Raw genomic sequence first — 22,724 nt, forward strand, 5'->3', positions numbered from 1 at the left:
GCTTTGACCTTCATTAATTCTACAATACCACTTTTTCTTATTCATGATTATGAAAAGGACTAGGAATTATTATGTATATTACTTACAAAAGTGTTCTATATTTATATGTACAGCGAATTTCCACATCTCAACACTGCTCAGGCATTATTCCAATTATCATAGAGCTTACTGTCCAAATCGACATAGCCATGAATGAACTCGATACCCTTCTTGCGTTGAGCCTCGATACGCTCCCACGTCCACTCATCTCCGCTCCACGAGGCAGTGTTTTCTTTCTGTTGTTTCTGCAAAAGCTCCCAGTCCTGGTTGCCCAACTTGGTCATTTCATGCACAAGTTTGACTCCGTCAAGCGCAGTGGTGACACCCTCGTCTTTGGGTGTACCGATATTGGACGTATCTCGAGACAGCCCTACAGCAGGAACCGGAGTTGCTCCCTCTGGCCTCGCAGGCAAATATCCACTAGCCCTGAGCACACGTTCAACGGGGACCGTCAAACGCCCCTTTTTGATGCAGTACTTGCTCACGCCAATGGCTGCCAGCGTCGGTCCAGCACCTTTCTTCCTTTCCGGCTTCAGGAAGTAGCTCATAATGTACATCCACTTCTCGTCCCAAGCAACCATATATGACTTGATATCGTATTTCTCCAACGGCTTCAGCTCGCGCTTAAACGAACAGTACGAGCCTCCCAACGCAACGAAGAACGGCTGTTTCTTCTTGGGCCGTGGTTTGCCCTCGGCGGCCGCAGCAGCGGCGAATTCCTCCTCGAGTTCCTTGTTCACAATCCCCGCTCCAGGAGTATACAGCCGGGTCACGCAGTGGGTGCGCGCGACGTCCATGTCTGCGTAATACGTGCTGTTGGATTTGTGTATGTTGTAGTCTGTTTCCATGAGCGAGGTGTAGGTGCTCATTGTCGCGACGGCGAAGACAGGGTGTGTTGGCCGGCCCTTTGCGTCGACGGGGTTCTTCGAGTCGAATATGAACTGCGATGGATCACGGCGCAGATTTTTGAGAATCGCATACGTGACTCTTCCCTAATACATCATGGTTGGTTAACGAGGAGAAAGAAAAAGGGTCTGACTGGAAAGCAGACGTACTGTCCAGACAAAGGGCAGCGATTTTCTGTTGATGACCGCGAATACCAAAATCAACAATACTCGCCATGATAGCAACGTGGAAAGTATCGAAGACGACATCAACGATGAAAACAGCGCCATTTTCCTTTTTTTTTTCACCCTGCGCAACAGACCTTGAATTGGCTCAATCGTTCACAAAAGGACAAGGATCGCCATATATGGCCGCAGACGAGTACAGACTTGTTGGGGCGGATGATGCCTAGGTCCACGTTCCGACCAACAAAGAGGCCTGTGATCCGCCTCGGCTTTGCGCCGGCCCGCAGCGAGGTTAGTATGAACTTTATTGTCTGTCTCTAAATGACTGATTTTGTGTGATTTTCTAGTAAATTGCATGCTTATAATTGACCTTCCTAGGGCAAAGTCGCCGTGTTATATTATACCAATAATCGTTCTCTCCATTTCATCCAACTCAACTCCACACTGAATCGTCTCATTTAGATACCAATTGAAATACAAATTACAGCCCAAGACGCCTAGAAAAGGGCCATACAGTTGGGCGGACTGCTCACTCCCCTGGCACAGTTCAATGGGCTGCTGCTCACGAAAAAACTCCACCTGTTATGCTGCTTGCATAACTCAGCAAGACCATCCAAATCAAACATCTCCCCGATGGGCACTCCCCAACCGGCCAAAAGGTGGTGGTGCAAATCCCAATCGTTTTCCATGGCCGGGAAAACCTCGAAGCTCACTGCGTCACTGGCAACGGCAGCGAAATGGTTGTTCCAGAGCCATTTGACAACGCGCTCCGATTGCTCGATTCCGGCGTGAGACGGCGTTTCTTGCTGTGAGTACTCCTTTCTTTGCTGTTCACTCATGCCGTTCCACGTCTGTGGTAGACCGACACGGAGGAAGAGAATATCACCAGGCTGGAACTTGATGTTGGATTCCTCCGCGATGGCGAGCACTTCGTCGAGACTAATCCGGTGTCGAGTCAGTGCATAATCTGGCTTGAGTCCCTTGGTGCGTTCAGCCCAGGATACATAATCGATGAGCACGCCGCGACCAGCAATGCCCTTTCTCGCCCAATGCCCGATTCCGATACGGGGCGAGTCAGTCTCGATAATCTCTTCTAATGTGGTACCGCCGTACCACAGCTTTTTCTCCTCCTTCTTGTTATCTGGATAAGGCGCCGAGTGATGTCTCAACCCATCCCATTGCGAAGACTGCTGTGGGTTGAAGTGGTACTCGTCGTCCAGCGCTGCTCCATTGGAGCTCTCTACGGCTTTGATCAGATGCTCGAATCCGCGACGCCCGAAACCCGGAGGATCTAGTTTCTCAATATCCCAGTTCAGGCAAACTCGTTCGCCGGTTTTGATTTCGTTGCGGGCTGCGCTGGCTACGACGTCCGGCGTCAGAAGGCGTAGCATGCCGATGCCTTCTTCGTAGGAGCCGGCAGGAGCTGGCCAGTAGCGACGAGGATCGGGGAGATCCTCATATTTGGGTGGAAGTGTCGCCATCTTGGTTATCTTAGTGTTTGCTGTTCAGCACGAAAGCTAACCCGTAAGTCTGATAACCCAATTCGTCGGTAGTAGCTTCTCAATGATGGGTATAAGTAAAGTAGTGAGCTTCTTTTTGGACAGGGAAAAAGATAAACCAGGTAAGACAAGAAAAAACAACAAAAAAAACACTTGTTATTATTATAATTGCAACAAGGCCTACGGCGCTTTGCCCGTCCGACTGGTACCCCGCCAGCCGATCGGAGATGCTCCGAGTGGGGGTGACATCACCAGATACGGCAATTCTTTTTATTGAATTTGAGAGAGATTAACCGGGATCGAATTTTACCGACTTGACGTCTACTCTATTATTAGCACAAGTGAGGGGGTCAGGGTGTAACGGGTTGGGAAATTTTTGATATTGGATTGCTTACTATCCGGCTACAGTTCCGTATGACCTGGAGGTTCACCAGTGTGCCTCCTAGCAATAAGCTTCTCAAAGCTATGCATTTATGAAGAATAAGAAGAAAATCTCAAATCTCGCGTCTCCTTTCCGTCAAGAATCACTACCGATGATCGAATCTTGAATGCCCACAGCATGTTTTCGAGAGCTAAACACAGAGTATTCTCTACCAGCCTCGAGGCGGGACAAATCCGCTGGCCAGCACTAAATATAAAATGATCGCCCTCGTATGGGTCCCTCATTGCTGCGTACTCGGCGGCTTATTTGACGTGATGAAGGTTGGAAAGCAAAGGGATCTTGATACTACGAAGGATGGTGATGAATGAAGGAAGTATTGACTAGGAGGACAGTACCCTTGGGAATAACATGGCTTTTGTACACGACGTCCTCTCGGCAAAGCGTTTAATGCTCCAGAGTAACACTAGACGCAGACGGGGAACATCCTTCACACAAGCATGGACACAGGGGAGCTTTACGATACCACCAAACTCCGGTGCTCACATGTCCCTGCACACGCCGGATAATTCTTTATTTGCCTTTTGCTGATCCTCCGGGTTGACAGCAAGGTAAATTAACTAAATTAATAATATATTATCTAATCATTACTATAAAGGCTCAAACGACCAAGCTCATCTAGAGCATTATTAATTGATGTGGATAAATAAACTAAGTGCAGATAGCAGTGATATTTAAAATTGAGTTATTAGCTGACACCAAGATGGTAATCAGGCAATATCTCAAACAGGATAGATCGAAGTGAATGGAAAAGCTAGGTTTAATTCGAAGTTGGAGCTGTAATCAATTCGTGAAAAGCTGAGGATCACAAGTAGAATATGAATTTACTACAACTAGGCTTAAAACATCCTTGATCTTGGAGACTGTGGTGCATACCTAGATTACCTATGCCACCGGTACCGGATGTGAAATAAATGCCGACTGAAGGTGCAATTAATTGATGCGAATCCGTAGTAAGAATTCCAATGTAATTGTTACATTCTGATTGCACTCGACATAAACTAAGTATGAAACTGGCTCCATATAGTTTAGTTTCTAGGTAAAATAGCTACGTTACTGGTCCAAGTTTCTAAATTTCATTTAACCATGCTTCCTTCAGCCTTCTAGATTCAGCCATGAGTGCTATGGTGCTGCTGCGCTTACAATAACCTCATACGAAACAGCTATAGGGCTAACAGAAAAGCTAGGCCTTTTGCTTGACGTCCTATTTCCGTTTTTTTTCTTTTCGTTTTTATCTTGGGCGCAAATTATTATACATCATCGATCGATGGTGGATTTGGCCCCAGGTGCTTTGGCCGCGAACCCTATTACCATTTATGTCAGTTTTCTATTCCCCAAGGTGGACCCTGATTGCAGATGTAATCTGACCTTGCAGCACTAATACGGAGTAGCATTACGCATTTTTGGGGCTAGATCGGACAGTTCTTTTCATAAGGCGATGGATGAGTAACCCACGTATGGTATTTACCGCTTTTCCAAAAAGGAATCCCTTAGTAGGTTTTCTGGATTGACATCTTAAAATTACTAAAATCTAGGTTTTAATGATTTGAAAGTAGTAAATTTTATATTTTTTTTATATATAAAGACAATTTCAGTATGTATAAATTACAACATTATAGAGTAATACCAGCGGCATACTACGCCCCAGTACCTGAGAAAATATACATGTATAGCGACCTCAAGTGCTGAACAAATCACGAAAATTCCCACGTTCTGTCCGTAAATTACAGAGAATTAGATATCATAGTGAAAGTTGATCTCCATGTGACAAGTCTAGTGGATCGATCGGGGAGATACTGTATCGCACCACCAGGCTAGCCCCCATAGCCCTAGATTTTTGCCTCCATTTAGCTCTAGCCTCTAGAATATCGGAACATAATCTTCATCCGCTTTACTAGTTGCTTGGCTTTATGCCTCTACATAGTTGAATATCGTATAGATCTGCATCTTAATTACTCCAAGCGACGCAAGGGAATTGTAGTTGTGCCTTGCTCATTTCTTTAATCAATCTCGTGAATAGTTTGTATGGTATTGTGACCCGCTAGTACCTAGAAATTAATTGTTGATGATGGGGCCGATTTCAACCGCTGCATATAAAAACTCCTGGGGAAACTCTTCATCTTTGGGTTTCACTAGCTATAACTCCAACTTGCCTGTTTCGTGCCGAAGATAGCAGCGTGGAAAAATGAAAGCCCTCAGTGTTGCGACTTCGCTTGCCTTTCGGCTGATAACACACAACATCCGGTTCGCCACGGATAACCCAGGGACAGGAGAGGAGCCATGGTCTGACCGAGCACCATTTATTATCTCGGAGCTCAAGTGGGCAACCAGCTACCTTCCAGAATCGTTAATTTGCGTGCAAGAAGCCCTGCATAACCAAGTCGAAGACATTCTCAACGGCCTCAATGCCTACAATACCACCGCATATACCTCCCCAAACAAACAACTTCCAGAGTGGGGATATCTTGGAGTTGGCCGTGACGACGGTGTTGAGGCAGGAGAATATTCTGCCCTCTTTTATTCACCAACTGTCTGGGATATCGATGACTGGACCACTGTCTGGCTCTCGGAGACCCCCGACAAGCCATCCATTGGTTGGGATGCCTCGCATAATCGAATCCTGACTATCGGAAAACTTCGACATCTGGAAACTGGGAAGCAAGTTATTGGCATGTGCACCCATCTCGATGATAAAGGGAAAACAGCGCGCATAAACTCGGCTTCCTTGATTATCGAGGAAGTGAACTCGTGGGCGAACAAAACCAGCAATAGCACCATAGGCACAAACTCTACGGCTCCCATCCCGGTATTCCTGGGCGGTGATTTCAACTCGCAGCCAGATGGTGACGCATATAAAATCGTGGCCAATTCTTCTTCACCGCTGCAAGATGCGAGCGACATTGCTGCTGGGACATATGGAGACAACGTTACATTTACAGGTTTCAACGACGCAGACGGCGGACGTATTGATTTCCTATTCCTCGGTCCCAAAGATTCACAGCCATGGAATGTTGACACATATACCGTCCTGCCCAATAGATTCGAAAACAACGTTTATGATAGCGACCACCGAGCTGTAGCTGTTAATGTTAGAATTTAATATTTTCGTTCCTGATGTTTTTATCGGTTTGTGGGAATCGAGAATATTGAATTGTCAGCTGTGTTTTGTTGAATATATGCACCCGCCATGTGCATCTTACATGTAATGTCAATTTCAGCTTGATGTCGATTTTTTTTGTACAGCTTCAATATATCAATAAATTACAACCTGTTACCATTATATATCTATTAAAAATAAGTCAATGCTGGTCTGCCCAGTAGCCGCCCTGTGTAGATGTTTGGTCATTGTTAAATTGGGATTAATTGGGGGTAGATTTAACGCCTTAATAATTTAACACCTTCTGGCCTTATGTTAAGCTGTAAGAGAAGTTTTCTCAACTCTCCTTTGTTCCCGACTTTTATATGACGATTTGCATTTTTAATAGTAAGGATTCTACCTACTTACACCCAATGACCTTTTCTTTCCTTTGTTTTCAATGTTTTTGTGGCCATTAAGTCGTATAAGAGTCTCTATCTCAGTGCCTTATTAAATGTTCGATTTGGTCTATATAAGACTGTCCTTAGAAATCTAATCAAGATGGTAGTTACACTACCGGTTTATGGTGAACGCGGATACCGTTCTGCAACGTTGAAAAAATGATGCGTATACAATTTCCTAAGCGTAATGACTTTCTACGACGTATTGGCAATATGGCAATGTTGCAAAATAGAAACGGTTATAAACTATGTACCTACAAGTTACAGAAATCTAATATGTCGCAGAAAATTGATACATTCATACATGTATTTCTTGATATAATACAATTTCAAATGTTAAATTACAATTCATATGTAAATCGCTTATATTTTTTTTATTCTAATTAAAACTTGAGAAGCTGCAGCAAGCAGCGAGGCTTGCAAGTCAGTTAGTAAGGCCATATTAGAAGGATTGATAACGTACTCAGAAAGCCTGCAAGAAACCTGTTGCAGCGAAGCCTACAGGCTGGTTAGTGAGATATATTGGGGGGGGTTAACAGCATACTAAGGAAGCTGCAGCATTATCTAAGGCGAGCTTCGATAGGGCAGTAGGGTTATATAAATGTTTGGCCTATGGCCTCATCTAATAGCGTCAACTAGGTACTGCTGCTGATAGTAAATGGCTAACGTATTATTATTATTCTTATTCTTAATTGGCGTTTTGTGGGATATAGTATTAGTACCCCCACGCCGCCCACGCGTGAAATCCTTCGCCTATACTAACACTTTTGAATCCTTTCGGGAGGCTAGTCTAATAATAGTAACCTAGCCACTGTATTTCAATCAAAATTTGGTGTAGAGCGGTGCAGGCAGATTCGAATGTCCCTTTTTTCTCTGACGTAGAGCCACATGGGATCTAAAGCAGGAAGACTGGGGACGACCATCGTGGCTATGTAGGTATAGGACAAGAGTGGCTGGACTTACGAGTCACGACAAAAAAATAGCCTCGCCCCCTGTGAGGCCAAGGCGCTAACATGCAAAACTAAATATAGGACCCGGACGTCAAATGTTAAGTGATGAGTTGTAAGGTCCCCGAATTTACTCGGGGGTGAATATAACATCAGTCATCCGCTTGTTGCTCCTGGGTGATGACACAATGATGCGAAGTTTGGCATCTCATAGCTTTCCATCATGATTCTTCCTCCTTCAGGACCCAACTACGACCAGGTCGGACGACATTTTACATGGAAAACTGGAGTTGTTCGAAGATTCCCAGTATATGGTATCACGTATCTTCTCCTCGCTGTGGCAGCAATTCTCGGCTGCGTCGCCGTGCTGATCTCCTCCAACGGAGCGCTTGTTGAGACATGGCCCTTCACGCCATATCCAATCAGTCCAGCCGTATTACTCGCCATCTTCTCGGCCACTACGAACGTCTGCCTGACATCCGCGCTCCATGAGGGGCTGAATTACGCATGGTGGCAGGCAGCTATTCGAGGGACAACACTGGGCCGACTTTATCGTTATTGGGATCATGGCAACAGTTTGCTGGCTTCATTATCTGCCGGTCGACATCTCAGCTGGATCGGTGTGGCCTCTATTGCTGTTTCGCTCGTTGTTGTCGATGTTCCTCTCTTGCAGCGAGCATCCACCACGCGCTTAGCTACTATTTATACAAATAGTACTGATATCAACGCAACAATGGCAACACATTTGGCATATGGTCAAACAGGCTATCGCGCGTGGACTGGATCGGGGGCAATAATGCTTGGGTCACTGTCTCTTCCCACGCCTAGTTTTCACCGCGTACTCGATGACTATTTTGCACACCGGCCGATTAGTGCTGCTACTGTTACTGGGTGCGAAGGCACTTGTTCCGGCGTTATTGAAGCTGCCGGCTTCTATCGGGATTGCACAGAGTCGCAGACGCAAAAGACCTGGTTCGGTTGGGATGGCCCCAATTTAACACACTTGACGCCAGCTCTCCCTGGCGTGATCTTTTCTACCAATCTAAATTGGAGCACCTCGTCCGTATTGACATATTTACAGACAAACCCTCCTGTCCTTCCACTCCCTGATGGGATTCCTCTGGACGAGCCTTACATCTCGTTGGATATGTCCTATGCTACGGCCACTTTTCGGAACGATACTACCAATCAATATATGTCGAATATGACTACCAAGTCCTGCAAACTATATTCTGCGACGCGTAAATACCATGTTACAATATATAATGATACTCTCTCGGATTCTGAATCACCATTCGCCTCTACTATCAACACGATCGGCCTCTCCAGTGATAGCGAATACGTCGCAGACAGTGTCCAAAACCAGCGGAAGGATACCATAAAGGCCGTCACTAGTCTTGGGTTTCAAAAGTCATCCATTAGCTCATGGAATATAACGGGCCAACCCGGTGTCTTTCCGATTGTTTACAAGAGTCAAGGCTTTGCAAACCCAGTGTACGAGACTTTAAGCGGCATCTCAACAGCCGTGCAAGGGATGGTCGGCTCATACGTGGCATTCAAAGGCTTGGAGGGGAATTCGACACGCAGTTTATTCGATGCGTCGGGGTCTCTAGCAATGCAGCTTCTAGATGATAACGAGCTGGGTCAAGACACATACTTTAATCTCCGGTGGACAGACCCTTCGCCTACAATATTCGAGATCCTTGATGAACTCATATTCCGCTGTGCCGTTTCAGCAGCCTACAACAATACCATGGCACTCCTCGCCGGGTCCAACTCAAACAACTACACAGTTGAATTCATTGACCCGACTATAAAGCCAGCCTTTTCGTACCCGAAGCCACAGCTAGTCTCAATGTCTAAGCAGCAGACCGTCCTCGTCTACGAATCAAGATACCTGTTTCTAGGTATAGGTGTGGGGATCATGTTTCTCAGCACAATCCTCATAGTACCCACCTTCTACGGATTCTGGAAGCTGGGGCATTGGCCCTCATTAAACCCTATCGTGGCAGCGCTGGCATTTAGAGCCCCTGTTCTAAATGATGTCGCTTCCGGTCTCTCGTCTGCGGAGTTATTGAGAACGGTATCTGACTGGGAAGTCCAGTATGGAGAAGTACTTGACAAACCTGAGAGTGGAGAGAAATTGGTTGGAATATTGCCTGTGGAAGCAGTCCAGCCGCTAATATAGATAATTTGGAGGAGTTACATGTATGAATTATGAATTTAGCGAATTGAATTATATAATATTGGCTGCGCATTACTCAAATTCTGGGAGAGAAAGGCTCGGCAATTTTCTGATATCTCTCTAGCCCTGGAGCTTTCAAATGAACATATCAGTCTAGAGAGCAGTTCATGAATTTTTAGTCATTTATGAATAGGTAACTTCACTAGAGGATGTTTGCAACATGCATTAGCAATCAATCCATGACAATCGGAGAAATCGGAGTTAGGGCTAGCTACCCCACCCCAGCAACTTCGCATCTCGCCCGCCACGGAACGTCATCTCGACAACCCACCACACCAACATCTAACCAAGTATTTACTGCCTGTCTCTCGTACTATACGGCTCATGACATCGGAGGGAAATACACTGCAGAAGCGATCTGGCCGCAGAGTAACGCACTCGCGCGGCGGCTGTCTCACATGCAAAAGTCGCAAACTACGCTGCCCTGGTCGGTCTCTCTTTTTCCAAGTCCCGCGCAGAACTGTCAACAGCTTACTAAAGGCCAACAGAGAATAAACCGATTTGCGATCGCTGCTACAAAGACAATCGGGTTTGCAACTATGGTATCCAACTTCGATGGGAAGACGACGCCCGCAAGCGAGGAATCAAGCACGGCCGCACGACTCGGGCTGATCGCGCCAGCCTGTCGACCTCAAAATCCTCGGTCTGGATAAGCTTGCCCAAAGGCCAGGGTGGACGACATTTTCTCAACACATTCACTTCCGATGTCGAGGATATAGTCGTTCCGGTACTAGAGGGGCTCGATTTTGACCATGGGGACTCCCTTTGGAAGATCGATGATGCGTTGTATACTTCTCCCACCATAGCACCGACCCTGTTTTTGTCCAAGCATTCAAATCTCAGAATGGATCCGGTTCTTTTTGATTACTGTAACAAATACCCGTTCTTTGAATTCCTGAAGAACGAGACTGGCAAGATCTAACGATTATAGATGACAAATCCGTCTCCAACGCCATCCCCCTGCTCGATTCTTCCTCGAACTTCTTCCGTCATATGATACTTCCTCTAGCTCTCTCGGATGAAACAGTGATGCACATGGTGCTTGCTATTGGTGCTCTTGCACTAGCTGCAAAGGGTCAACAGCAACTTTACCCTACGGCGCTGCGGCATAAACAACGCAGCATGCAACTTCTACGAAAGCAAATATCGACGGATGCTTTCGCTTCTGCCACGGATGCAAACGTGATTGTCATTCTGATGCTCTGTATATTTGAGGTATATATCACATGTGATTTTCAAATATACAGTTAGGTTTCGCATTCGATACTAACCCGTGAACTGTGGTATAGACGTCAGACAACTGTCAGATCTCATGGACAGCCCATCTGAGTGCTGCCATTGACCTTATGCGCCTAGCGTCTTCTCGATATTCTGACCTACCAGGGATCAGCCCACAGGTCGGCGAGTTCGTCTCCCGATTCTTCCTCGTCAAGGATGCTTTGGGCCGCACGGCATGTGGCAAGGTTGCCAAGTTCAAGGACGAGTTGCCACCAGTAGATACCAGCGAGGTATATACATTCATAAACCTCCATTCTATGGCCCTATCCAAACTAACTAGACAAAGATTGACGTGTCGATCGGGTGCTCATACGGGTTGATTGATATACTGTCGAGGATAACCGATTTGGCAAGGGATCTGGTATGTTTTGCGCCCGCCGTTTCCTTTTCAGATAGCTAGATACTCACTGATATCGCTTCGTAGCGTTACTCTCTTACTACCAGAGCTGCATCACACATGCAAGTCTTGGAAATTGAAGATCAACTTTCCTCACTTACCCAAAATCTCCCGCAACACATACTACAGTCCCCATCTTCTTCGCTTTCTACTGCAGACCTCAACCAAGTGACAATCCTGCATCACAGCTCCCTTCTAATGCACACCGCTGCGACACTCTACCTCCAAGCCACCCTCCACTCAATCAATCCATACTCCACGACAGCACAATCCCTCATCGCGCAAATAAAAGCACATACCCGACCGCTCTCTCCAACCCATCTGCGCTCCGCACATCTCTGGCCACTCTTCGTCGGCGCCGTCTTCTCAACTGGTGCTGACGAAGAGCGAGTCTGGTTTTTGAACCAGTTTGATATACTAGAGAAAGGAGAACGGGCACTGGTTGCGAGAGGAGCGGTTGGCCGCGTCAAAATGATTGTGGAGCGCGTGTGGAAGAGGAGAGATCTCGATGGTAGTGGTGGTGGTCATCGTGAGAACGAGGAGAATGGTGCGATGGATTGGGAACGATATGTGCAGCCGTTGAGTGACGGGTTGTGTTTGGGTTGACCCCCTTGAGGGATACTTGCAATATAATTAATTCATGATTGATTTTCTAAGATAATAATATATATATTTTTTCTTCATAACCAATAATAGCTTTACACGTCTCATACTAGCCCTTAATCGTCCTTCATTAATTTAAAAAGGAAAGATTTCATGTAGCCATATCTCTATAAACCACATAGATATTGTTCCTTCAGATATCCTCAACGTCCTCGTCCTCCCCTTCATCCGCTGCTTTCTTCTTCGATCTCAAAGACGACATTTCATACTCCTCGCCACCATGTCCCGTGGCATTGGCAGACATGGCCATGGCCTGACGACCCGTATCCGACGACTCGAGAAACTCGCGCAGGCGCTTTTTGCCTTCTTCGAGAGCCTGTCGGGACGCTGCGTCGGCCATTTTCAGCATCGGACCCCAGAGATTGAGCTGGTAGGTCACGTATGCGCCGACAGCGCAGACGAAAAGAAGGAAAAAGTATGCCGGGTTGCGAAGCACTGTGCAAGCAAATGTTAGCAAACAAACGACCAAGGGAAAAAAAAAAAAAAACAAAAAAACAAAGAGCTTACCGGCCCAGATCTCATTCCAGCCAAGGGCAAGGAGCAGTCCGTAGAAATATAGAGGCACTTGGGTAATACCGCCAATGGCGCTACGCTTGGCCTCGACGTAGACTCCGTCGGCAGCTTTCTTGAAGCGCACGGTCAGGTCTTGACGCTTGGCGTCGTTGAGGATGGTGACTTCTTCCTCTAAAGATTTGCCTTCGTCTTCGTCGACGCCGCCGATCGGGGTGAGGTCTTCTTCATCAGCAGCCGAGGCCGAGCTGGGCGTGTGGCCGATCCATCGGTCGAGCGGCGGAGGAGCGTCCTTGTCAGCCAGGCGGAAACGAGAGAGTAAGGGGATCAGAGTGAGGGTTGACTCGCGAGCTCCCTTGTAGATGCCCTCGATGTCGTCGGTCGGGCGCCAGATGCGCGGAACGCCGGACTCGTCGTAGCGGAATTTGTCTTCAAAGTTCTCGCGCAGTTTCAGCAGCAGATTGCCCTCCATCATCTCTTCCTCGACCTTGCCGCGCAGGGCAATCCACGACTTCCTTCGAAGTCGCCAGAGGCCGACGTCGACTTCGTCAACGCTAGCATCGAAGCTGGTGGCGCGGTCTGTGAATCGCCGCTCTGCGTCTAGCACGGTTTCGACAAACAGATTCCAGATGCGATCCCAGATCTGGCTTTCTGCAGGTTTGTCCCCAGTCTCTGGGGCGCCGGAACCGCCTCGCCCGGAGCCAAGAGAGTTGAATTCCAATCCGACAGAATCGCCCAAGCGAGACCGTACCCATCGCTCAACGCGGGTGGCGAGACGTCGCATTTCGTCCCGTCGCAATTGTCCGCTGACCTCGGCGAGATCCTTTTGATACAGATTCAGTTCCTGCTTGTAACTGCTCCATGGAGCACCTTCGACCAAGGAAGTGCGAGCCTCCTTTTCGAACCGCTCAATTGCCGCTTTTGTCTCCCTTTTGACGATTTCTGCAAAATCGTAACTGGCGCCTTTCTTCTGACCGGACTTGACGGCGTTTGACACAGAGTCACTGAATTCCTTGACACCGGCTTTGTGCGCTGCGGTGAGCTGGCCTTGGAAGAGACCTTTCAACCTCGTGTCGAGTTTACCCTCAAGCTCGGCCTTTTTGACCTTGTAGACGCCTTTGTGATAGCGACTAGCTTCAGTCTCAAAGTTCTTGAGAGCCTTGACCCTCGCATTCCGCATCGCGACACCCAAACCACCAAGAACCAGTGGCGCACCAGCACGAACGCCTGCAGCCTGTTTGTCCTCGAACGGAATAATAGCTTCGTCGAATGTGACAACAACTCCTCTAGCGATCTCATCACAACGGAACTGCGCAAGCAATTCTTGTTGCGTCGGCAGATCCAGGTCCTTGTTGTTGGTGATCTGATCCCAGATACCCTCGGCATAATGCGCGAAGCCATCGGCGGGAATTCTTCGGTGGTAATCTGGTAGCAGGATTCCGTTCTCACTGCTGGAATCGCCAAGTATTTGCTCCTTTCTGCTCTTGCGACCTTCGCGGAACCGAGTACCTAGTTTCCTAACCTCTGCGACGAACTCGTCGGGCTTGTATCCCTTGTGAGGCAGTCCGTAAAAAGCAAAGTCAAAGTAGTCGTGAATCGTAGACTTTTCTAAACCTTCTGGCTTGGAAAGCGATGCCCATATGCGTGACAGATCCTCCAAAAGAGTGTCTTCCAAATTCTTGAGCGGCGTCGAGCCCATAAAGTCACGGATAACGAAGAAGAGTAGGGAGCGGTGGGTCGTGCTGTAATTCAAACAAGGTCAGCATTCCCAATCCGTCTAAGGGTCTGGTCTTGAAAGACACGAAAGAGAAACGCACTTCTTATCCTTGAGGAATAACTGCAAGTTAACCTCAAATACCGTCTTGAGCAGTCCCATATTAGCCCCTTGGTACAAACCAACTTGATGCTCCCAAATATTGACAATCAACACCTCGCTCGTAGCCAGCGCGAAAAGGGCGCTCTTGCGCTCAAAGTCCTGGTTCTCGCCGCGCTCGCGGCCGTCGGTACCTTCAACATCCATGACGAGGATGTTATCGGCCATGCGCAAGTTGGGATCTTCGTGCGTGACCTTGTTCTTGGACATCCAGATACCCTTTGTCGTTTGCCGGCGCTCTCGGTCCGCCATGACCGAAAACTGAGTGCCGAATAGATTGTTCAAGAGGGTCGATTTCCCCGTCGACTGCGATCCGAAGACGGAGATGAGGTGGTAGTTGAAACCGGCGTTGGTGACATCTTCAAGGGTGAGATATTTCGACAGGTTTGAACTGTTGATGGACAAAACCAATTAGCTTTTTGAGAAAAGCAAAGTTGAGGCAAAAAAAAAGGATGAATTACTTGAAATCCTTCTCCCCGTCAATGACTTGTACTCCGTGCTCATATGCCTTGGGATCGTGGGCAGCATCGCCGACAGACGCAAAGTGGCCGTTAGTCGCTATTACGTCCGGAGCGGTGTAACTCCTGCTCTCGGCGCGCGGTCGGTTCGCCATCTTCTTTTCGCTAATATACGATAGATAGATGAGGGGTTTCCAGAAAGACTTTCAGTCGGAAGCGAGTCGAAGTCGGAGAAGAGAGAGAGAGGAGGGAGGTATGAAATGCACCGTGGCGAGATGGTGGACGGATGACGCTCGGGAGGTCACATGCAATGAGCACGCACCTTTCGACCGGGTGACACGAGGATGGGCGAGAAAAAGGGGAGATGGATGGTTGGGAATTTCCTAGATGGACATCATGCGAGCGTGCAAATCGGGTTCGCGAGAGTGCTATGCGCAAGCAAAGTGATGGACAAGGTCTCTCGGCTGTCCGGGGTTGGTTGTTGTGGACGACCGAAAGGCTAATTAGAGCTCCACCCGGCCTCGGTATCAATAGTGTGCACCCCCCACGCTTTATATACTAGAGCACCGGAGTGGGATTTTGACAGGATATATGTACTATTTCGATTCGGAATAAATCATGGGTTTGTGACAAAGCATATGAGAGGCGAAAATGTTTATTTATTTTCATATAAAGAGTGGAGTCCCCGCCGGGTCTCGCAATCTACATGTATATACTCCGTATACACCACCAACGCCCTAAAAAAGTCAAAAAAACAAACAAACAAACAAAAAAACATCCAGGTATATATTATAATGTACAGATAGAATAAGAATGCCGTCAAAGTCGTTATGCAGACAATGCTTATCAAGTGTTATAAACCCCAGTATCGGACCAGTTCAAGTTCCAGCCTTGATCCAGATCCAGGTCGAGGTTCAGGTTCGACCACGCGCCTAGGTTGTCGTTCCCCATGGTGAAGCCCGTAAATGAATTATGGTCCATAATGCCTGTGTTGGGGAACGCAACCATGTTCTCGAGCTGGACGCGCGAGTCATCCACCGGGAACGATGACGATGGCCAGTTGTTTGCGGTTGACGAGGGTTGTTGATCCGACGAGGTGGAGTGTGGTGGTGTATAGATCTGGAAGGGACTGGCCCGCTCTGATGATTGCGGGGTCTGGCTGTAGTATCCGGAACTGTTGCTCGGCGTGAGTTGGTTTGGGTTGAAGCGGTTCCGGGTCTTGATTTTCTTCTTCCCGGGGGAAACGGTGATGACGCCAAAGTATGGCACGGTGACCTTGCACTTCATCTGCGTATCCACATCCTCCATGTTGGCTACCGACTGGCTGATTCCCTGCAGGATGTTGACTGATTGGGCGGCAACGGTGCCGGTTGGATGAGCGGCCGCCTTGCGCAGCACTTGGATGGTTGTCTCGACAAGACTCCAGTCCTTCTCGTCCTGTTCCTGGCTGTGATTTGGCGCGTCTTCAGCATAGCCAACCAGGTTGATGACTAAGAGCATGGCAGCATTGAAGGCCTGAAAGTCAATCACCCGGCATATATACGGGTTCATACCTTCCCAAGACCGTAGCTCCCGATACGCATCCAAACAGCAGCGGGCGGATTCCAGCGCAGTGTCTTGGCTGTACTGGTACCTCCGATCCCCATATGACTTCAACATGAACGGCAAATGCAGAATCATCCGGAGGAAGTGGTACATGAACGGGGCAATCAGATTGTCATTCTGTTCCTCAATGGTGTTGAATTTCGTATTGGGCTGCTGAGCCCAGAAGCGTTCCGGCATGGCTCGCAACTGGGTTTCTAGTTCTTGCTCCAACTTCAATGTCGCGGCGAGTGACATGTTATCTGGGTCATCCATATTGCGATCAATCATTGGGGCCATGATAAGAGCTACACGGAGGACAAATGTCTCCAGTGTCGGCTTTTCATTCTTCAGCCGTCGTTCCACCTGTGGACGAAACGAGTTCTCTTGGATTGCATAGGGGAGGCCGAAGAGTAGGCCCAGGAAACGATCGTTCAGACCAATAAACGCCCACAGCTTGAGTCGGCGATCGTACAGAACGTCGTCTGGACGAGGGTCTTTCCTCGTCGAGATATGGAGGCCAGACAGTTGTCCTAGTTCGATCGCTCGCCGGTTCAACAACCAGGCCTTTCGGGGCCGACCGAGATTCGTGTACCACTTTGACATGAGCACCATGGCTTCGAGGCCAGGGAGAGTACTGGCCAGGTCCTCGTCGTAAATGACGAGTCGGCTAATATCGGAAATGACCCTTTCCGTATATTCCTGTGGGTCGAAAGGGTTCTGCAGGCCAGCATAATTGAAATCTTGCGGAAGTTGTTCGATGCTCATCAACCAACAAATTAAAAACTTGGCCAGTTCTCCCGGAGAGCTCGGGGTATCAAAGAAATCATCATCTCCAATGAGACCTGATCGGTATCCATCCGAGATCTCGGGGAACATGTAATGCCATGCAGCCCACCAAAAGGTAACGGCATTGCGGATCTTGAGCATATCAGGGCGGCAGGGGACGAGCTTCAGGAGCTGGGTTCGCACAGCATTTGCTTTTGGCGTGAGGCCTTCTGCACGCGTATTGGTGTCGGGGTCTTCAGGGCAGGTGCCCGTTTCTTCAGTGCGAGAGACGATGTTGTTGTTGAACAATTGCAGAACAGGTGCATGTTCGGAGTGCTGGCTCTCGGAGATAGGCGCATCCATCAACTTGGAATTGATAGGGATAGATGCACTTTCTCCGTAACAAACTTTTTGCTGGGGTTAGATACTTTTCTTCATAAATTTTTTTTTTATAGATGTGCTTACTGCCAACGGTATCAGGTTGGGGTTGCTGGGTCGGCGATGTCGATACGCGGGGTGTGGGTAGGTCCACACGCTGCAGAATATCTCTGACTACATTTTCCAGCTGCGTGACGCGTTCTCGAAGACTGTAGGGCTGTTCTCCAGAAAGCACGCCGGCGACGTTGGGATCCAGAGTGCCCAGTTCCTGGTCGACGCAAGTGGTGCCGCGCGAGTGGCATTCATTGCACACATTTGGACGGTCCGCGTCGTATGTACAACGGATCTTTCGTCGACGACCTGTATGTGTCAGTTATATACATTATTGAAGTGCGGAACAGTGAGATAAATGGAAGAATTGCAGAATGGCAGGGGGGGCCATAAGATGTATAGGGAGCGGGTGGCGACGACAACTTACATTCCGTACAGCTCTTGGTGCCTTTGCGCATCTTCTTACGCGGCGGACCCGACGGCTCTAGAAAGCCTGTGGCTGACATGATCTCTAATCTGATCTGTGAGGAAATAATACCAACAACAATTTGGCATGCAAATACACTTGTCCGCAACGATCCGAAAGGGGGAGGGGAGGGGCGCTGGCGCTCGCGCGCTTGACAGTCGGTTTATTTCGGAATTTCAGCGGCTGAAAAAGACGTTCCACCGTCACCAACGTGATGAAAATGGGACTATGAATTGAGCAAGAAGAAAAAAAAAAGAAGGAAAGAAAAGGAAAGATGCGTTCTTTCTCTTTCTCTCTCTCCCTCTGTTCCCTGTTTCCTTTTTGGAGATAGAGAAGAGGGGGCCGGGCTTGGTCGAACCTTCCAGCTGGCTCAGTCGTAGAGGGAGGAGAGCCTAATCCCCAGGCAGCAATGGCCCACGTCAAGCCCAGACAAATTGTTGAAATTAGATCAGCACTGGGCCACGGTGGGCTTCGGAGTTGAGCAGCTCTAAGCCCGGTTCTTGGCAGATTGTGCAGGTAAAATCCGAAGCGCCGGTGATGACGATTCAGCAGTGAATAATAATACTAGTGAGCAAGTGACTCACAGACAAGTCGGACGAAAGATGAACCGACAGGGGAGGGGGGGGGAAAGTGTTAATTAGCACGATCAAAAGCCAGATCAGCAATAATAATAATACTCATTACTATCGCGCAAGTAGTCTGTCGTAGTGAAAGATAGATCTGATTGATTATTAAGATCGCGCGGCAAAAAGCGACGCGGCCGGACGAAAACGGACGAGCTTAGCAAATCATGTGGCGGTGGCGGACCCACTATATCGATATCAAAATGTTTACAGTTCTTTATGATACAGGAAAAATCGAGGGAAATTGCTTGTTTCATAGATCGTAATCTAGTCTACGTGTATATGCAATCGTATCGCTAAACTCAAAAATCAAAAGGTAGGAAAATCATAAAGCCATTGGACATTAAACATCAATAGATGCCAAACAGACAAGAAACCACCAAAAATGCAATAACATGCTCGCTGCAATGTTTAAAAAAAAAAATGTTGAATTTATCCACTCTACCCCATCTATACACCACCCATGCCCGGGTCGATCTTGCCCTTGAGGCTCGACCACTTGGGGAAGACCGAGATGATGACGGCCACGCCGCCCAACACAATAGACAGCAAAAAGGTCAGCTTGAGGCCAGACATGTACGCCTGTAGGATGCCCGTCAGCTGCTCAGCAGTAAACAGATTGCGCAGCTCCGTAGCCCCCGTGGCAACAACAAGCGCCGGGTCGATGCCCGGCGCGTACTCGGGCAGTTTTTGCACCAGTCTGTTGGTAAAGGCCGCCTGGGCGGCAGACACCCAAAAGGCGCCACCAATGGTCTGGAAGAAGAGCGTGACGGCCGAGACATTGGCCAGGTCCGACGGGTCGACGGTGGCCTGGTTGACAATGATGGAAATTTGGACGCCGATGCCGACGCCAACACCGCAGACGACCTGGTATCCGATCCATTTGCTGGCGCTGGTGTCGACCTCAAAAGTGTAGATCAGACCCGCGCCGATTGTTTCGATAACGGCGGCGAGGATCATCAGGTAGGCGAATTGGCCGTAGATAGTAATAAGAACACCGGACACAATAGACATGATACTAGTGGCCAAGATCAGGGGCACGTTGCGCACGCCCGACTGCGAGGCTGAGACATCCTTGATCGACTGGAAGTAGATCGGGAGATAGTAGATCATGACAAACATAGGCCCAACGACGAACAGCACGTAGATAGTGGCAACGGCAACATTGCGCTGCTTGAAGAGCCGGAAGGGAATCAAGGCACGTTCGCCCTGGTACCATTCAACGCCGACAAAGGCGATGATCAACAGGCCAAACCCAACTAACAGGCCAATGATTTCAGAATCGCCCCAGGCCTTGCTGACACCAGCCCATTGCAGAGCCAGCAGGTAGCAGATACAGGCAGCCATGATGGTAAAGGTACCTGGGAAATCCATCTGCAGGAGCTTTTCTTTGATGGGTGCTGGGATGGGCTTTGAGGCGGGAGGAGCCGTAAAGAAAAAGAAGATGATAGCAGCAGCGATACCACCGATTGGCAGGTTGATGTAGAAGCTATATGAATAGTTAGCAGGGGTGATACTAGAGCACTAATCAGAGGTTGAATACGTACCACCACCGCCAGGAAACATTGCTGGTGAATACTCCGCCAAGTAGAGGACCGGCAACACTAGCAATCGAGTAAGTCGCACCCAAGAGACCAGTAAAGGCAGCTCTCTGTCGTGGCGGAGCCGAGAAACCGATGATGATGTACACACCGCTAGCAATGCCAGCAGCACCAACACCAGCAATAGCGCGGCCGACGATCAGGGTCGTGCTACTCTGCGCGACAGCGCAGATCAAAGAGCCAATCTCGAAGATGAATATGGCCAGCATATAGGTCGGCTTGAGCGCAAAGTACTTGTACCCTTTGCCCCAGGTCGACTGGAAAGAGGCGAGCGTCAAAAAGAAGGCCGATCCGTACCAGGCCACCTGGTCGAGCGAGTGGAAGTCATCTGTGATTTGCGGGATGGCGGTTGCAACAATGGTCATGTCCAAGGCGACAAGGAACATGGAGAGAAGTGTGGCAACGAGAATGAAGACGAGAGCTGCGGCTTTGGGATATTGGCCTTCCTCCTCCTCGACAGTCGCGGCGTCGGTTTCCTTGGGGGTATCGTACCCATTTCTGTCAATAGAGAGTTTCTCCACATTGCTTTCGTTTGACAAACTTGGCGAAGAACTTGACTTTGGCCTGACAATAGGTGAATCCGAGCCATATCCATGGACGACGGTATGGCCAGACAGGGACGAAGCCCTGGTGGGCTGGGGGTTTGGCTCGACAGTCGACATCTTTCTGTCAGTTTAGAAGACGATCTATGACAGTGTCTGAGGCCGAATTGGATGTTGTGAGGGAAAAAAAAAAAAAAAATCCAGATCCATTGATGGGAAGCAGTTCTTCCTATATACCCTAAGGGTGACATGTCGTCCACTTTATGAATTTCCCCTTACAGAACCTTGACAAAAGCAACGACCACGCATCATCGATACGAGTAGGACTTGCGCACCAATGACAGTCGACATAGCTGCTTAGCAATCGAAGGTTTTAGAAAAGAAAAAAAAAATGTCGAAATAGTGGATTGTCTCTTCAGTCCGGACCAAGTTTGTTCGGACGGACTATGCATCTGACAGCCTGTACGTAACCAAATCGGGCTCCCGATATGGAAAGACGTATGAGGCGCAAAAATAAGCGCGGCCGAGCAAGGTTTGACTATTCCGTGTGCAGTATGACTCATTTTGCGTTTAGCCAATGACCAGCCTGCAATGGCTGAAGAGAAACAATTAAGTTTGGTGCTCACGTTGGAACTCGGTGGGACTCAGTGGAGATTTTTTTCTTTCGTCCGGCCGTAACGGAACCCGGAGTTCCAAGTTGCTCTCAGCAAACGTTAACACGGATCGCGCCGAACGTTCTGAACCTTCTTCTTCTTCTTTGCATCGGATTAATCAGCCCAATTGAGTAACTCGTTATTAGACGCATTTCCAAACTCGCTTGTTCTCGGCCGAAATTGGTCCTGACAGACGGTAGGGCTGATTAAGGTTACCGCGCTGAATAATCACAGGGTGGTTTTACGGCCTGCTCTTGGCATTGTTTGTATGCTTGTTGCGTCAGGCAAGCTCATTATTACTCATAGCTGATCAACGATGGACATGCTGTGACATGCAGTGGGCTGTTGTCTAGTATGTATGACTTGCATATTAGCTTACCACGGTTGAGATGATACAGGTTTCACCGCTTGTCTAGATCACTTTGCATGCTGTCTATCTAGTGTATGACTCCAAGGCACCATTGACCTAGCGTCTAGAGAAGAGAAGAGATGTAAAAAGATAAGAGAAAAAACTCAGAGTGGGGAATAGAAGTTCTAAATATGTAAAAGAAAGGAATTGTTGACTAAAAAAGTAAAATTGAAGAACCGAAAGAACCGAAATAGAGACCCAAAGAGACTCGTGAATGTCCGTTATCCCATAGCGAAGGGTCAAAATACAGCAACATGATTTTTGTTGTTTCGTAATTGACAAAAAAAAAACCTGAAGAAATTCAAAAAAAAAAAAAAAAAAAAAGAGAATGGTACTAAAGAGAAGAAATGTCATTTCTTCGCAAGAATTTTCATAATCAGCTGGCTGTCTCGATGAACGAGATCTCTCTTTTCTTTCCTGGGAAGAGAGAAAAAAAGAAACTGACCGAACAAAAAGAAGCAATCGAAAAAAAAAAAGAACAGAAGAAGTTCAAAAAAAAAAAAAAATAGATTTGAAAAGCCAAGAAAAAAGGATCAAGGCTCAACGAGCGAAACTTTTCGTTCCCCAAAGACACCAAGGCGTCTTCATCAAGAGCCTAGTCAGGAGAAGCTACCAATAAACATGCGAGTACGCTACAGGACCAAGAGAGGTGAACATTCCAAGATCAGATAGGATTTGGGGGGGTATTGACTGGAAA

At 48.0% G+C, this 22,724-nt stretch overlaps 5 protein-coding genes across 5 annotated transcripts; 3 read left to right on the forward strand and 2 right to left on the reverse strand.

The window, feature by feature from the left end:
• Window positions 1-137: 137 nt before the first annotated feature.
• TRUGW13939_11309 (uncharacterized protein) lies at window positions 138-2,590 on the reverse strand (the record flags this gene model as incomplete). The annotated part of the gene is made up of 3 exons (XM_035494417.1): window positions 138-1,031; window positions 1,095-1,246; window positions 1,654-2,590. The coding sequence occupies 3 exons, from the start codon at window positions 2,588-2,590 to the stop codon at window positions 138-140; spliced, it is 1,983 nt and encodes a 660-aa protein (XP_035350310.1).
• Window positions 2,591-5,232: 2,642 nt separating this feature from the next.
• TRUGW13939_11310 (uncharacterized protein) lies at window positions 5,233-6,147 on the forward strand (the record flags this gene model as incomplete). Its single annotated transcript, XM_035494418.1, has 1 exon — window positions 5,233-6,147. One exon carries the CDS (start codon window positions 5,233-5,235, stop codon window positions 6,145-6,147), a length of 915 nt encoding a protein of 304 aa, XP_035350311.1.
• Window positions 6,148-7,754: 1,607 nt separating this feature from the next.
• On the forward strand, window positions 7,755-9,719 carry TRUGW13939_11311 (uncharacterized protein; the record flags this gene model as incomplete). Its single annotated transcript, XM_035494419.1, has 1 exon — window positions 7,755-9,719. One exon carries the CDS (start codon window positions 7,755-7,757, stop codon window positions 9,717-9,719), a length of 1,965 nt encoding a protein of 654 aa, XP_035350312.1.
• Window positions 9,720-10,100: 381 nt separating this feature from the next.
• TRUGW13939_11312 (uncharacterized protein) lies at window positions 10,101-12,057 on the forward strand (the record flags this gene model as incomplete). The annotated part of the gene is made up of 6 exons (XM_035494420.1): window positions 10,101-10,203; window positions 10,265-10,645; window positions 10,708-10,991; window positions 11,066-11,284; window positions 11,341-11,415; window positions 11,479-12,057. The coding sequence occupies 6 exons, from the start codon at window positions 10,101-10,103 to the stop codon at window positions 12,055-12,057; spliced, it is 1,641 nt and encodes a 546-aa protein (XP_035350313.1).
• A 190-nt stretch (window positions 12,058-12,247) lies between these two features.
• On the reverse strand, window positions 12,248-21,085 carry TRUGW13939_11313 (uncharacterized protein; the record flags this gene model as incomplete). Its single annotated transcript, XM_035494421.1, has 10 exons — window positions 12,248-12,549; window positions 12,622-14,366; window positions 14,442-14,888; window positions 14,959-15,120; window positions 15,278-15,454; window positions 15,830-17,711; window positions 17,770-18,042; window positions 18,161-18,254; window positions 19,279-20,311; window positions 20,370-21,085. 10 exons carry the CDS (start codon window positions 21,083-21,085, stop codon window positions 12,248-12,250), a joined length of 6,831 nt encoding a protein of 2,276 aa, XP_035350314.1.
• Window positions 21,086-22,724: the final 1,639 nt, after the last annotated feature.

This window comes from Talaromyces rugulosus, chromosome VI (genome assembly GCF_013368755.1).
Source record: "Talaromyces rugulosus chromosome VI, complete sequence".
Lineage (NCBI taxonomy): Eukaryota > Fungi > Ascomycota > Eurotiomycetes > Eurotiales > Trichocomaceae > Talaromyces > Talaromyces rugulosus.